Source organism: Eptatretus burgeri, chromosome 14 (genome assembly GCF_056783735.1).
Source record: "Eptatretus burgeri isolate ZD-2024b chromosome 14, Ebu_testis_v1, whole genome shotgun sequence".
Taxonomy (NCBI): Eukaryota; Metazoa; Chordata; class Myxini; order Myxiniformes; family Myxinidae; genus Eptatretus; species Eptatretus burgeri.
This window is the reverse complement of record NC_140974.1, coordinates 13,519,064-13,536,233: the sequence shown is the minus strand read 5'-3', so window position 1 is coordinate 13,536,233 and position 17,170 is coordinate 13,519,064. Positions and strand designations below refer to the sequence as shown.

General features: G+C 43.8%; 1 protein-coding gene across 4 annotated transcripts in view; it reads left to right on the top strand.

Annotated features, from left to right (window-relative positions):
• LOC147012683 (collagen alpha-1(XIV) chain-like) overlaps positions 1-17,170 on the top strand; it is a 168,562-nt gene that overhangs the window by 119,077 nt on the left and 32,315 nt on the right. For all 4 annotated transcript variants that reach the window (XR_015051032.1, XM_085853765.1, XM_085853766.1 and 1 more), the window contains 8 exons: positions 2,792-2,915; positions 3,070-3,213; positions 7,475-7,639; positions 8,065-8,103; positions 8,330-8,468; positions 9,536-9,678; positions 15,894-16,003; positions 16,135-16,293. Coding sequence is in view for 3 of the 4 variants with exons in the window: in XM_085853765.1 (XP_085709891.1) it covers positions 2,792-2,915; positions 3,070-3,213; positions 7,475-7,639; positions 8,065-8,103; positions 8,330-8,468; positions 9,536-9,678; positions 15,894-16,003; positions 16,135-16,293 (1,023 nt within the window). In the remaining variant the exon portion in view is untranslated. The remainder of the gene's footprint in view (positions 1-2,791; positions 2,916-3,069; positions 3,214-7,474; positions 7,640-8,064; positions 8,104-8,329; positions 8,469-9,535; positions 9,679-15,893; positions 16,004-16,134; positions 16,294-17,170) is intronic.

Here is a 17,170-nt window from a genome sequence, read left to right as displayed (position 1 = left end):
TATATACTTGCAGGTGTGAACAATGGCTGAACCTGAACGTAAGAAAAAAACGACAGTCCACTGACTTTGGTCGATGTGTGATCTGCCAGCAGTCCTCGGCTGAGACAATACAGAAACTAACCGAGAAGGGATTCCAATCATTTTTATATGCAGTAACCCACCGACTCGATGATACGGCGCTCAGATTGCAAGATGAAATCACTGCAAGCGAGGAGGATTTTTTGTCTAATGGTCCGAACGACATCATCTTCTTAAGTTCTCTGCGTGACAAGTACAGGGCTTGGTTGTCAGACAGTGGGGCCTCCCTGAGCTCTTCTCGATCATCATCTATCAAAAAGAAGATTGAGCACTACTACAGACAACATGGTTCATCCATCATGATCGTACCACAGAGAGGACAATCCTCTATAATCTGTTCATCAGATATGTCAATAGGATATCTTCTTGCGAAAGTCGCCAGTATGAAAGATGAAATAAGTTCCGAAGAAAGTGCTGATGAGAGTGAAGACGACTCTACTGAATTGAACGGTATTCGTGAAAGGAATATCACCTTGTACCTTTCTGCCAAGTCCTTACAAACAGATATCAAGGCGACAGCTTCGCAGCTAAAGAAAAACAGAAAAGAAAACATCGACACATCTATGCAGATAACATTTGACACTGCGAATGAACGTCTACCTGTATCGCTGTATAACCATGTGGCCTGGCTGATTACTGACGCAACACCTGAACTTACAGACCCTAACACGAGAGTGCAACTGAAAGAGCGGGAACGCAAGAAAGTCCTCAATTTGGCCCAAGATATCGTTACAGCTGTGGCAAACACTCCGAATCCGAAGCACATTGGATCAGCATTACATGTATTGAAACAAACAAGGAGTAAAGAGATCGTAACAATGATGAACCGTTTTGGAAATAGTATTAGCTATCAAGACGCACAGAGGTACATCACCACTATGGCACAACCCACTGATGAACCAGAACAAGACAAGCCATTAATCCCATATAATTTAAAAAGTGGACTATTCACTTATTGCGCCATTGACAACTTGGATTTTCACGAGCACACTGCAGATGGTAGCACAATGCATGGGACAACGCACATCTACCAATATCCAAGAAATACGGATGATCTCTCAAGTACCTATGCTTCAGTACCATTAGCTAAATCCAGAAAAGCTTCTTGTACAGGGATTCAGCCCTTCCATACCAAAGACAGTGGTTTGACCTTGCAAGATCGACTGCGTAGTCGTTCTATGAGTGGTGTAAGCCTGACACACGAAGAACATGCAACTCATTTATTATCAGACCACACAGTTTCTTGGCAGTTGATACAAAACGACTGTTTTTAAACTGGTGACCATGACAGCGTCATCTCATGGAATGCCTTTCATGCCCTTTTGGTGGAGGAGAGCACATCACAGACATTGATTGGGTATGGGCCATTCTTCGGAGAATCTCCAACAAAACCTGATGCCATTGAAGCTTCAGTTGAATACTGTATCACAGTCACACAAGCACTAGGCCAACAGCATTGTGTACTGACGTGCGACCAAGCCATATACGAAGTACATATATATATATATATATATATATATATATATATATATATATATATATATATGTGAAATAAATATTAATTGACCCTACTGTATCTACTAGAAGTTACTTTGAGAGCACCAAATCAAGTTTAAGATGAATGAAAACATATTTACTGCTGATTCAGCTATTTTTGGGGGTCAATTTGCATTGAAACGTAATTTTTTCAACCTCTAATTGGCGAAATTTGACACATGTGACCTCAGCATATGAAAGACCATACCAACGTCCTTACTAGGGGTTGAAATCAACTGTCTAACTTGATATTTGAAGAACTTATGAAACGTTTTTTGAAAAATTAGTGATACTGAAAATCGCACCCATTTTTTGGTGGGTACGTATGTTCAAATACAATTTGTGAGATGTTCGCAATCGAGATGACCGAGCAGGTCTCTTGATTATTAATCCTAAGACACTAAACTAAAGAACGAATGAGGCCTGCAAAGTATAGGAAGCGGTGTCCGGTGACTCCTAAAATAGCAGCCTTTCTCGGTTTGGATCCCTGACTCGAAGAGGATACGAGGCCAATCAAGCATACACAATGGTTGTTTCCATCCTTGGTGCTGCCTAAGTAGTCTTCTGGGCTGTTGGGAACAATCCTGGATGGGTCACCACTCCAACACAGGATACCAGCAAGCTGGTACTCATTTTGCTGACCTCCAAAGGATGACAGGCAGATTCAACCCCACCTGGTATTAATTGAACAGCCAAGCAGGATTTGAACTCAGGATCCTTGGATCCCAAGCCCACCACCCTTACCATTAAGCCAACGCTAGTCATATGGTTACTTGTCCATGCTCTATCCTTTTAAAGACTCAGCATCAAGCAAGGAAGCAGCTCATACTATTTTTAACGTCTTTGGTATGACTTGGCTGGGGTTTGAACCAGCTTACCACCGACCTGTCAGTCTCAGAGCAGATGCTCAAACTATTGCACCACTGAGTTTGGTTTTCAAATGAATTTTTTTTTTTATTTCGATCATACCTCGTGGAATATTATATTTAATAAAAATTTGATTTTTGTTTTCCTTATATTTTTTGCAACACTCCCTGTTGCATTTGCTTTTCAAATTCAAAATTGAAACAAAACTTATGTTTTGATCAGAAAGTTTCAGCGTTGTGCTGAGGTCGAGCACATAATTTCTCACACTATCCTTCCGTCAGACTTTCCTCCATTTCGCCCCATCGTGCAGGTGGCCGTGGCTCAGTTCAGTGATGTGCCGCGTACGGAATTCTTACTGAAGCAGTACACAGAGCGTGAAAACCTGCTCGACGCTATAGACAACATTGACTACATGGGAGGAAACACCAAGACAGGTATCTCCTCCATGATGATCCACCAACCTCCACATATCAAAACAACCATTATTTGCATTTTCTGGCAAACCTTGCCACAATAACTTGAAGAATCGGGTGCTTTCTAATCTATGCTCCATTTTGTGTCCTGTTTTTATGTTTGTATCCATACCAGGCCGTGCGCTGAAGCTTGTGCGTTCTGAGCTGCTCGCACCAGGCTCTGGTACACGTACTGCCTTGCCCAAAGCTGTCATCGTGATCACAGACGGTCGCTCCAAGGACAGGGTCGACAAGATTTCTGAAGAACTACAACGGAGTGGTGAGTTCATCATTACATGACGTATCATGGAGTATGACATGATTTTTCGGGGATAATTACTTTGTGCTGAACTGTCCTCGGCAACTCAGGTAAACAGGTAAGAAGCCCCTCATCATTCCAGCTCTGAGACTCCATTTGGACTTGAGTTCTTGCATCACTAACACATGCCTTATTTTTTTGATTATGATTTCAAAATAACTTTTTCATGTTATGAAGTACCACCATTTATTACCCAGGCCGAATATTCCTAAACTTTAATTTTCTTATTTCCTACTTTCTTGTGTGAAGAGGGAAAGAGAGGAAGGGGGGGGGGTTCGCTTCTAGCGGGGTAATAAGCTTAATCACTGGCGATTGAGATGGCTGTGTCGTGATCATGAAGAGGAATGGGAGAATAGCCTTCTCATCGAGGATTGCGTCACTGGTCATGTGTTCATGTTTGTTAAAAAATTCTGCAAATTCTATTTTCAGATCTTGTGTTTTGTGCATTGCCTGATGCTCTTTGAGGAGCTTGTACAAAGCATATGTTCCACAAGGTCACAAAGTTATAATATTTATAACATGCTGGGTGACAATGCCTTAAGGCAAGTTCCCACAAAGCGATGCCATCCATTTCCAAATTTCCCAATTCTGTTTCTTTTGGTGTGTTTTCATGACATTAACTAGAGGGACGCTTGGTGGGCGCGCATACCTCTGCCCTGTAATGCCTGATCCACGACAACATATCGGGCCCAATACATTTTTGAGATATCATGTTCTATATATCGTTTTTGAGCCCTATCTTTCAATGGTGAAGAATCACTTTAAAAATTAAATAATTCTCGTATCCAGATCCGGGATCTTTTACGAAAGTCGAATCAATTCGTCGTGGTCACACGCCCAACCTGTCCACCAAGTTTCATGCGAATCCGTCCACAACCTTTTTGAGATATCCTGTACACAAACGGACAAACAGACAGAAAGTGGTGAAAACATAACCTCCTTCACCTTCAGTGGCGGAGGTAATAATGAGAAAAAGTCAACGCAGGATTACATCAAGACGGTAACTTCATTGTTTTCAAACCATTTCATATTCCCAAACTGCTCCTGTGGCTTCCTGACGTGTTTCGAACCACGTCACAAAGCCGTTGCCTTTTGCCACAGCATCTTGTGCCTACAGATCCACCTTACCCACATGGGAGTTTCTGCTGATGAAGCGTCCAGTACAAACTTGCAGCTGCCTTGCATTATGATTTCCATTCCCCATCTCAGCAAACCATCAAAGCCCTCAAGCAGAAAAGTTGCCAGATGTCCACAAACTCTCACTTTTTCTCTGCCTGTTGTTACCCAAACGAATTTGAGACCACTTTGGCTTCCTCTTGCATAATGGGAAAGCTCAGGCCGAGTCCAGGTCTGACCCACCATTGTGAATCCCACATTATTTCAGCAATAATCATGCTGTTTGAAAGGCAAAGAAAACACTGATTGTTATGTATGTCAATGTGAGCCTCTCACAAGGTACTTCCTGAGACTTGTCGTGCCGTGCATGCAGTAACAGGAAACCGTGGAATCAAAAAGTGTGGTGGCTTGTCAACTTGATGCTGAGATGTACCCCCTATCCCCATTCCTTCATCCTTTCCCCCCATTTTCTCCAACTTCCTTCCACTAAGTACTCTCCACCCCCAGAGCTCCATATCACTCCCTGCTTCCTCTGAAGCCCTTTTATTTTGAATTTTCTGCATTTCTCCAGATACTTATTTTTTTTTTCTTCTTTGGGCCTCTGTTGGTGTTTTTATTCCTCCTTATCATTCGTATTCTTTGAGTAAGGTGGGGCAAGATGCCCCTGGCAGCAAGGTTTGGGCAATAGTCCCTGCTCGTCCCACCATATCCTCCTTGGTCCTCTTTTTCAGTACTGTATTGTGAACATTTTTATTTGACATTTCGGCCAGAGAGCCCTCTGGTGTGGATGTTCAGGATACTGAACGTATAACCAGAAACGAGGTTGTACAGTGTGCTGCGTTCGGAGGCATTTTGATCCACTTTTTACTCCTTTTATCCTTTGCTCAGTGATGTAGCAGTTGCGGCACAATTGATGATGGCACAACGAGAAAGGAAGTGGAGTAATTTATTGTTTACTCAGCTCATCTCATGCTCATCCGAATTGATTCGATTTTGGTGAAGATCCGGATCCGTATCTGGATACGAGAGTTATTTAATTTGTTAAGCGATTCTTCACCATTGACAGATCGGGTCAAAAACGATATGTGGTACTTATTGTATGGAATGATATTTCAAAAATGTATTCGGCCCGATATGTTCTCGTGGATCAGGTATTATGTGGCGGAGGTATGCGCACTACCGGGTGCCCTTCCATTTTGAACTTGTTTTGATTGAAATGGGAGACGTTAAATAAAGGTGACACAGGTAAATGGTGCCGCATGAGTGTGATGTGAAGTGACGTCTTTGATCAAAACAATTGTATTGAAAATGGCTTGTTTGACTCATTAATCATAACAGCGAGAACGGCACTCAGTACACGGCATACCTCCCTCCGTCAGGCTGAACAGTTTATGTTTCGAATCCCACCAATTGGACGGATCTGCATCTCGACCTGAAGCAAAATGTAATCGGCTTGTTCTCGTCACCAACCCAACTCATCAACCAAGTTTTGCCATAATCAGTCTCTCAATGGTGAAGAATCACTTCAAAATGGCGGAGGTAATTAAACAAGTTCAAATGAGCTAAGATCCTCGTCTTCTTAATGATGACGTCATAAAAACGAATATGACGTCATTGTGATGTATCAGGTTTGCGATAAATTATCTGTGCTAATGCCCGGCTTGATTCCCGCAAACAAAATTCAAACAGCTTGCCTAGTTTCGGAGATAATGGTATAGGTGATTTACATTCGCGGCGATATTATGACGTCAACTTTTTTTCTCGGAAGAATTTCCAAAATCGGAGATGGTGACTGCCTGCGCGTGGGCTTTCTGCAAATACATGGCAAGTTTCACGAAGATCCGATGAAAACTCTGGGTTGTGAAACAAAAAATGTCAAAAAATAGGAATGACGTCATAAAAATTGATATCATGTCATAGCGATGCATCATATGTGCGGTAATTCATCTCTGCTAATATCCCGTTCGATTTCGGAGATAATTTTTTAGGCGATTTCCATTAGCGGAGATATTTTGACGTCATAACTTGTTTTTTGTCGGAGGAATTTTCAAAATCAGAGATGGTTACTATCTGCGTAGGGTATTTTCACATATATACGCCAAGTTTCAGGAAGTTTCGATGAAAACTGTAGGCTGTGAAACAAAAAAGTCCAGAAGAAGAAAATGAAGAACAACAACGTGAGTAAGACTTAGAGATCCTCCACGAGGATCGAAAAATTCTCGTGTCCGGATCCAGATCCAGATCTTCACCAAAATTCAACAATTTCATCCTTGTCACACACCCAAACCTGTCCACCAAGTTTCGTCCATAACATTTTGAGATATCCTGCTCACAGACAGACAGACAAACACACAAAACAACTGAGTGACAGCAAGCGTAGTCCATTCAGCATCCACACATCTCGGTTTTATGTCTCGTTTGCTTGTGCTGCAGCTTTTCTTTTTTTTCCCGGTGATATGTGGAATGTAATTTTGTTTTTAGTAATTGTTACGATATGGAAATTGCACGGGTCTTTCCAAAACACGTCTCGAGATAGCGACAAAGTGAAAATGGTCCCTTTCATGTGTTAAGGCTGCGAAGCACATGCTTGATTTCCAAAGGGCTGCAGCAAAGTGGTTGTACTACTGAAACTTGAGGAAGGTCTCTTCTTTTGATCAGTGATCATTCATGAGGGATGGTTTACAAAATATGCGGACTCACCTTTCTGCTATCTCAGATGCGTTTGAATCTCCACCCAGATCTACATTGTCATCCTGGTGTTGCAATGCCATCCCTCGGATGGACGTAAATCCAGTGGACCCATTGGCCAGCATTAGTTGGCGACTTAAAACAAAAAAAACAAAATCTCACGGTGTCTCTCGTGAAGAGGAGGCGAATTAGCGCCGGCACGGAACAAATGACAAATTCCTGTAACGTTCTAACGAACGTTAAGGCCTGACCAGCCATGTCTTGGGATTTGAGCAAAAAATGTTTTGGCCAAGCACACAAGAAAGTGAGAATGATTGGGTCCGTTAAAAGTAGTAGCTGTGGCACCTGAAAGCGTCGTCCTTTGTTCGACCACACTAGGCATTTGATCGCTCACCGCCTTCCCTCTGGTTGACTGCAGGTCACAGCGTGTTTGCCGTGGGAATAGACAGCGCCGATGTCACCGAACTCGCCGTGATTGCGAGCCGTCCGGTGGACAATCACGTTTTCTTCGTCGGCGAGTTCGACGAGCTGCGGAAAATCGCCGTTCGCATTGCCGACTCGATTTGCCAAGTTGCTTCTGCCAGTGAGGATGAGTTATTAATTGTTTTTTTTTTCTTTCCAAGTGTTGAGTTGTTACATTGTGTTTTGACATCTATAACATCTCAACTCAAAAGTCATCATGTTGCATTTTACTGCTTTGTCATGTATAATCGAGTAATTGTCTTTTTCAGAATTTTTGTCGTAACGCCTTTACGAGGCGTTGGATTTAACCACAGTACGGCAGGATAAAGATTTTATTTTATTTTTTTATCATCCTTGACCGAGTGCTGTTAAAATATTTAAATCTGAATGTTGTTTTCACCTTCGCAAGTGACTGTGCAGGCACAGCACGGTAAAAGGCGTCCATTTTCAGATATCGGATGCAATGATCTTTCTGAGAAATGAATAAATAAATGTTGATTTTAAATCATTCTGAGTAATCATCGTTGTTGTTTCACCCACCCTCAGCCTGCCCCTCTGTCTATCTGTACGGCTTCACAGTATCAGGTAGGGACCTTCGGCACATTGAAGCGGAATGATGAGAGAGCCATTTCGTGTGATGACGAATGTTTGATGTGATGTTATCTCCCTGTGATTGTCACAAATAATGTAGGGAAAGTTAAAATATTTTCCACGACTATCTCCTTCCACGGCAACCAGTCTTATCCTGAAGCCAGTGGATTGCTGTACATGCATTAAATTATGGTTGTGTTTTTGACTCTTGCGCTTCCAGGGTTTAAGATGATGGAAGCGTTCGGTCTCACAGACAAGACGTATTCCCAACATAGCGGCGTTTCAATGGTGCCCGGTTCAATGAACGTGTTCACCGCTTACCTGCTGCATCCCGGCTCTAAACTTGAACAGCCAACCAGGTGTGATTGCCATTATTGTTTTTTCATCGTGATCGAAACGGAAGCAGGTCCGATCAATCAATCGCATCGTCAGTTATTTCTTCATAAGCAGCTTTGTGTGAAGGTCTTTAAAAGGGTTTTTTTTTTTTGTTTACAGGGTCGAAGGCTCGCAGTGTCGCTGAATACATGAGACAACACGGGACTTGACTTGAGACAAACGGCCACTGAGCTTGGGGAGAAATGATGTCACTTCCCACAACACTGGGTAACAGTGACGCCATCATTTATGATGATGACACTTTTCTCTCCATCCTCAGTGGGCAATTAAGTTGCAATTTCCTCCGTATGGATGCCAACTATTGGGGTTTGTCCACGCCAAGTCCTTCAAACGCTGAGCATCGTGCAAGGAAGCAGCACGTACCATTTCTTTAGTATGACTCGGCAGGGAATCAAAACGCTGGCCTCCCAGACTCGGAGCGGACGATCTTAACTATTTTGCCACCGAGTCGGAGTCGCACTTGGTTACTGAAATAATGTTTCGTTGTACTCCAATTTATTGAATTTCGTTCCTATGAAGAGTGGTCAAAATATTCTAAGAATGAGATACAATACTCCAACATACACCAATGTTTTTTTTTTTTAATTATTTTTCAAGACATGAATATCCATCCATCCATCCATCCATCCATCCATCCATTGGGACCATACTCAGTGCAGATTCGGATCTGGATATGAGGATTTTTAAATTTTGTGATTCTTCACCAATGAGAGATAGGACCTAAAACGATATATAACACGATTTTCAAAATGTTAGGGACGGATTCGGATGAAACTTGGTGGATGAGTTGGGTAGCTGACAAGAACAAGCTGATTCGATTTTGGTTAAGATCTATCGGTGGGATACAAAACATAAACTGTTCAGCCTGGCAAGAGGTATGCGCTCTGCCGAGTACCTGTTTTGTTTTGTTTCTTGGTGCGTCTTGGACTATTGTGAGTATTTCGTTTACATTTTGACCATGCCACATAAAAGGAACTGTAAATGTTTTTTTTTTGTTTTTGTTTTTCAAACGTTCCTTCTTGTGTTTCAGAAATATTCATGCAGAGGGATTGCCCGATGACTTTACTCTCTCCTTCCTGCTGCGAGTCCGTCCTGATGCCTCCCACACCCCAATTGCTGTCTGGCAAATCCTGGGTTCTGACAACAAGCCACAAGTCGGGGTCGTACTTGATGGTAAGCCCTATCACGGTCTGCACATGTTACATGTCACTGCACTGGCAAAGATTCAACATTCTGATGTAATTGCTTTTCACAGTTTGATGTTCGGAAGTTTGGAGATGTGTAAAATGAGGACAGGTGAGGGGCATTCAGAAGGTTTTACGAACACGATACTCACAATCCAAGACCCAAAGATATATTTTCATTTTTAAATGTACAAGAATGTGTGTTTAAGTTATAACCAGAGTTGGTGTCAAAGCCAGCCAATGCTCGCCTGTTTATACATTTATCGTTTTTAAAAGACTCGTCTAATAATTAATTTTTTAAAGCATTGCAGTGAAGTCTGATCCAAATAATTTTAAAGCAATATATCTTCTTCTTCTTCTTCTTCTTCTTTCGGCTGCTCCCATTAGGGGTCGCCACAGCGGATCATCCGTATGATCCGCATAGTGATTTGGCACATGTTTTACGCCGGATGCCCTTCCTGACACAACCCTGGTCGCCTCTTACGACACAGGGATATGGTACACCTATTTTAACCGGGGTATACACCGGCCAAGTACACTGGTACTCATTTCGCCGACCTCGGAAGGATGACAGGCTGAGTCAACCCCCTGGTGTATTAATTCAGTGTCCCAACGGGGATTGAACTCAGGACCTTTTGGATCCCAAGCCGCTGCCCTAACCACTGCGCCAACACCAGGCTTAATTTGAAAGCAATATATGTATTTGTATATTGTAATCAGTAAAAAATAGTGTGGAAGATAAAAACATTAGAAAGGAAAAAACTTGCACCTAAAACTTTAACATTTCCACGCTCACGCCGGGGGTATCGCTATAGCTCTCTGTTCTTCGAACAGGCGAGCTAAAAAATGATGTTTTTTTAAATGTAATATATAGAGCTCATTCTAACCACTGACTCACTGACTGATATGAAAGATCAGTACCTTCCGGGTGATGGAGAAAGCTGAAATATTGTGCCAATGGACATTGGAGCCGATACACCAGGATAAATCACAGAACCATCAGAAAAAAATCGGTAAACGAAAATATAAACAAGCAGTCAGAGACTGGTACTTACCAAATCGTCAACTTGACCTCTGACCTTGTCTAATAAAAGCTGTCTCTCGAGAAGGTAGCGACGCAAACCAGAAGTTTCTACGATGATTCTGTACCGAACCATCAAAAATCGAATGTTTAGCCTCACTGTGACCTTGACCTTTGACCGATTTTGACCAAAATCTAATCAGCACGAGCCATCGCCCTCCTGAATCACGTGGTGTGATATGACATTGGTAGCTTCTTCCGTTCTCGAGTTATCGTGCCTACAAACAAACACACAAACAAACAAACAAACACACAAACAGAGGACGGAAGTCATCAATATACTTACAAAATCTAAAGCTTTCGTAAGTAATAAATGAAAATAAATACATGAAAAAATGCAAGTAAGCGACCCGAGACAATGGGGAAGCACGGTAATTTTGTGTGCCGATGGACATCAAAGCCAATACACCGGGAAAAATCAGAGAACTGTCAAAAAACATCCGTAAATGAAAATATATACTAGGGAGGCAGTCGGTAGAGCGCATCCCTCCGCCACACAATGTCTGATCCACAAGAACATGTCGGGCCCAAAACATATCATGCGATACATCGTTTTTCGCCCTGTCTCTCAATGGTGAAGAATCAATTTAAAAATTAAATAATTCCCGTTTCCAGATCCGGATTCAGATATTCACCAATTAATCAAATTAATTCGTTCTTGTCACACACCGAACCTGTCCACCCAGTTTCGTTGGAATCCATCCATAACCTTTTGAGTCATTGTGCTGTATATTGTTTTTGGCCCCATCTCTCAACAGTGAAGAATCACTTGAAAAATTCTCGAATCTGGATCTGGATTCGGATTTTCACCAAAATCGAATCAGTTAGTCCTTGTCACACACCCAACATGTCCAATCAGGCTAATCCAAATCCGTCCACAACGTTTTGAGATATGATGCAACAACGTTTTTAGCCCCATCTCTCAATGGTGAGCAATCAGTTAAAAATTAAATAATTCTCATTTGCAGATCTGGATTCTGATCATCACCAAAATTGAATCAGTTCTTCCTGGTGGCATTGCCAACCTGTCCACCAAGATTTGTCGGAATCCATCAATAACCTTTTGATATATATGCATATCGTTTTTGGCCCCATCTCTCAATGGTGAAGAATCACTTTAAAAATTTCCAGATCCGGATGCAGATTCGGATCTTCACCAAAATTAAGCAGCAGCTGTCCTTGGACGGTCACCGACATATACAAAAAAAATTCAGAACGATTGTTTGAAAATTGTGCCCAAAAATCGTGTGACGAACACACAAAACAGCCAGATAAACGCTACAGATCAACATACCTGGCAAAAAAAAAAAAATTCTCCAAGTAACAGACAGAGAGATAGGGCTGAAAACATAACCTCCTTCCACCTTCAGTGGTGGAGGTAATAAATGGAAATAAATAAATAAACGAAAAATCAAATGCAAGTGACCCGAGACAATGGGGAAGCACGGCTCGTTAATTGGTTACAATGTGTAAGGACATCCCGCAAGTGTATAATACATCCGTCAGGATGAAACAGAGGTATCCATCTTACCTTTGGGCTGTTTGAGTGAGAGTCTCAGCCCAAAATGAAACTGTCAGGGAACTGCACTGAACAGGCAGCATGTTGCATCACTAAGGCCTTCAGATGGACTTTAATATTGGGGACTAGTCTGCAAGTATTAGTTGGTGGGAGTTAGACACTGAAGTATTCTTCTTATGAAAAATCCAAATTTCTCTCCAAAATTTTTTTCATTATATATATATATATATATATATATATATATATACCAGCAAATACACCCTGTCGCTTCGCTGATGGGAATATTAGGGGAGGGGGAGAAAGAGGGAGAGGAGGGAGGGGAAGGATAGAGGAGAGAGAGAGAGGGATAGGGGTGGGAGAGAGGGGTGAGAGGGGAGGGGAGAGTGCGGAGGGGGAGATGAGAAAGGGGGGAGGGATTCCGTCAGATGTGACACCCAGTTTAACATCCCTCCGAGAGATGGCACACACATTGATGAATCACCCTGCCTGTGAAACACCGGGATGACACTTTATAGCTGGGTTGGAATTTGAACTCAGGCGAGACATCTTGGAGCGAGCGTGTGTAATTCTCGGCTCTCCTGCTGTGATCTAGTAATTAAATGCTTTATAAAAACGGAATTGATCAGAGCAGCAGTTCCAAAACAACAGGTTTATTTAGTAATGAGGATTGTGGCACGGGAAGCGAATATGAATATAAATAGCAGAGAAACCCGATTGACACAGTTCACCTTGACATTAACTGTTTCAATGGCTATCTTTAGTCTAGTCTTCTGTGGCACACTAGGACTAGGACAGAGAACGAACAGGAGAGTTGACAGAGGTGTGTGGTGTAAAGGGTGTACGGTTTTCCCTGGTGAAGTGTTAACGCAGGCTTGTCTTGCAGGCGACAGCGGCACTTTACAGCAGACTCGCCTTCAGACCCCTTTTCGCCTTGCACACCCTTCTCCATCGATTTGGCACGTCTTGCTTGGCATCTCTCTGAGTCTCTCCGCCATGATGTCTTCCTGGGTCTCTCTTGCATGCTCTCACCGTGGCATCTACCTGTGTCTCCACTACGTACGCTCACCATGGTGTCTCCCTGCCTCTCAGCGAGCATTGCCACCTTTTATAGGCAACCCCTCTACCCCCTGCGGAGAGATCTCTCCACCCCCACCTCGTCTGTGTTAAACATGCACTCTCATAGCACTGGGGTAGCACATGTGGAGGTGCCATCTGAAAATGCAGTTGTATGGTGTGAAAGGACAATGGGGGTGATTTGAGAGTTAAACACAGGGGGGAAATGGGGAGAAGAGACGGACATGAGGGAAACTATGACATGGGGGCTGGCTCGACGTCTGATCCTGGTCATTGGTAACTGGGGTTACAAACACTTGTGCTAACAATCATTAAGAGATAAAGAAACGGAAGACAAAGAAGGAACCCGAAGAACCCTCATTAACCCCAACTTCATATATATATATATATATATATATATATATATATATATATATATATATATATATATATATATATATATATATATATATATATATATATATATATATTTTGTTACGGTTGAGGAAATTCGCAAACCACGATTCAGGTCCCGTAGGTGAGATATCTCTGTAAGTACATGTGTAGTTAGCCCCAAACCCGTTGTTTAGTGGGAATAAATGTGATTCATTTGGGCTGCGACCCTTTAAGATAGCCGTTTTTCTGTTCTATCTTTATTTTGAACCAACCACGTCTCAACCGCCATGACACAACAACCACCAACCGCAACGCCGCTTCACAACAACAACAACGCCAACAGCCACGACCTTTACCTTCACAGCTCGCTCCCGCAAATATCGCATCACCGCCATTCCAAGCGTCACCGTGGCCAGGGACCGCCACTTTAGACCCTCCACCACCTTCGCCTCTCCTTCTGCGGCCATTCCCGCACCGCTTGTGGGCACCGAGCGTCAAGCTGTCCTGGACTCGTACAGGGCGCGCGCCGAGCCGCGGGTACAAAGTGCGGCCTTTCCGAGGAGAAGTCGGATCAGGAATCACGAACACGCCCACTTCTGATCCGTCCAATCTGCAAGCGCGGGGCGGTTTGGCCCCGCCTCCAGGCGCGTCGGAGTAGAATCGATATATGCAAATTGGAGGATCAGGGGAGATTCACGCCCCGTTTTCTCCATCCAATGGGCGAGCGTGGCTCCGCCCCCGAGCTCGTTCTGATCCAGAAATATGCATATGGGATCTCCTACATCACTATAAAGCGCCGAGCGCAGGGCGAATTCAGTCAGTTTTGGGCTCGGGCGAGTTGGAGAAGTGTGGCAGCGGCAGAGTGTGGCAGCAGCAGTCAAGACGGGTCTAGAGGAGAGTCAGTCTGTCGGGGTTCGGAGTCTGTCGGGGAGCTGCAGAGAGGGGAAGTCGGGAGCGCGGTCGAGGTCGCAGTGGAGTCGCTCGTCGCGGGACCCAAGCAAGCCAGCTATCCTCTTTCCCCAGAGCATCAACAATTCCTCCCTTTCCCCCCCCCCATGCTGAGATAGTGCGGAAAGGGGGCCCCGTTCCCACCCCATTCCAAGCAGTACCAACGAAACCCGCGAAGGAGCGCGGAGTCGGGGCACTGCCGCCACATTTGCGGCTCATCACAAGACTGGTAGGCTCCACCCGGTCTCGCGGCCCACAGGCCCGTCTGTCTCCTTGTATTTGAGGGTGGCCCTTTTCTTTTGCTTTTGAGTATATGTGTTGTCGGTGCCGTCTGTAAAGTAAAACTGTGTAAGTGTTGCCATGTGCTCGCGTAGTCGGTAGTATATTTGCATTGTTGTGTTTCTTTCGTTGCAATTGCTTTTGGTGCATAATTGTTGCAATTGTATATGTGTGCTTTCCGTGTGCCGCGGAATAAATGTGCCTTATGTTGAACTGTTTTTCCCGTTTCGCTTCGTCTTTTCTTTTATTGAATCTCCATCTTGCTTCACGTAAAGGGTTGGTAGTGGGCTTAATACGCCCGATAATTAATCGGAACCGTCGAGGCCGACAATAACACCGCTCGGTTATCCCGATAGTACGGAACGGGTCGCTTAAGTGGCCCGTGTCCGGAGTCGACCTGCGGCGAGGTGCGATCGCCCGGTCTACCCTCCGTGTGGGTACTTAGGAAGGTCGAATTTGGCGAACAACCCTATCCCACACGGGGGGCCGATTGGCACGATCGTGGTGAGGCCGGAAGGCCCACCCGTGACTAGTTCCTGGCGTTAGTCCGAGAGGGTCATGACAGAATTGTCCGTCCGGTGGGCGACGTGCCGCGATTCGAGTTACGTGGCCGTTCGCACGTCGGCGGGCGCGAATTCGCAACAATATATATATATATATATATATATATATATATATATATATATATATATATATATATATATATATATATATATATATATATATATATATATATATATATATCGTTGTCCTGTTTTGGTGCATCTTGAAATATTGTGAGTACGTTGTAGAACTTTTTTAACACCCTGAAAAAGTATAAGCTGTACAAGTTAAACATTGCAGGTTTTAAAGCCGATTCACTATTGGTCTGTGGTCATATAATTACATAACTAGCGAGCAAGTGCTAAAAGAACAATGGGTGTTTCAGGCAGCAAGAGAACGTTGGAGTTCTTCGGGCTGGATGACGATAACTCCTTGCAGACAATTTCATTTTCCGGACCTGGAGTGGAGAAGATCTTTTTTGGCAGTTTTCACAAGGTCTCGATCCTTCCTGCTCCTGATGGAAATTTGTTTTTAACATTTTAAGATGAACTCCTGCTTCCTGATATCACAGTGTGCAAACCAATGGTTCAATCCACCCTATTATACCATTTGGCTGTCTACTGCAGGTGCACGTGGCAGTAACTTCCAAGCAGGTGACCCTGTTTGTCGACTGTGGCTTAATTGAAAAGAAGGCCTGCCAACCCTTGGGCCGCATTGATGTGACTGGCCGGGAGGTGCTGGGCCAGCATCCAGGGTCCAATTCACTCGGTGGTTCTGCAGCTTCGGTAAGAATAAATTGTCAGTTCCTTTGAAACAAGCACTACATTTGGGAACACATTGTTTATTTTGAAATGCAACTGATCATCAAACAAAATCGATCATAAAAAAAAGAACTTTACTTCTAACTGATTGAACCTTCTTTCTCGACTGGCTGCTGTGGGATTAATTTCCACGGCTACTCACACTCGCCAACCCACACTTGGCAAGCGTGGCGAGTATGCCAAATAGCCCGTCAACTGAGTTGAGCGAGGCCTTTGCTCTTCGGTGGATTAAAATGTGCTCGTTTACACTTTTTTCTTTAACATTTCACTCGATTTCAATGAAATGGACCAGCCGCTCTTTGCTCGGTGTTGGCTTAATGGTCTGGGTGGTGGGCTTGGGATCCTCAGATCCTGAGTTCAAATCCCACTTGGCTGTTTAATTGATACCAGGTGCGGTTGACTCTGCCTGTCATCCTTCTGAGGTCGGCAAAATGAGTGCCAGCTTGCTGGTATCCTGTGTCGGAGTGGCGACCCGTCCAGCATTGTGCCCAATAGCCAAGGTAACTGCTGAGGCAGCACCACCAGCGCTCTGCACAGAGTATGGTCCCAATGGATGGATGGATCAGTCACTTGACAGAGCATCAGTGCTCCCAATACAATTCCTGGGCAAAGGTAATGCTGGATGGTTTGCCGTTGCCCATCCATTAGGCAATCATGCCAAGAATTTGTAATCTGTTCAGGGTGCTGGTGATGACTTGCCTTCTCTTCGTGAAAGATGCCTGTGGGATCTTTAATGTCCAACGACCGGTGCTCCTGGTCCAAATATCTGAAGGACATAATGCCAGAGAAAATCAGCCCATTCCTCTGAAATTACATCCATCCGAGGGACGGTGCACACATT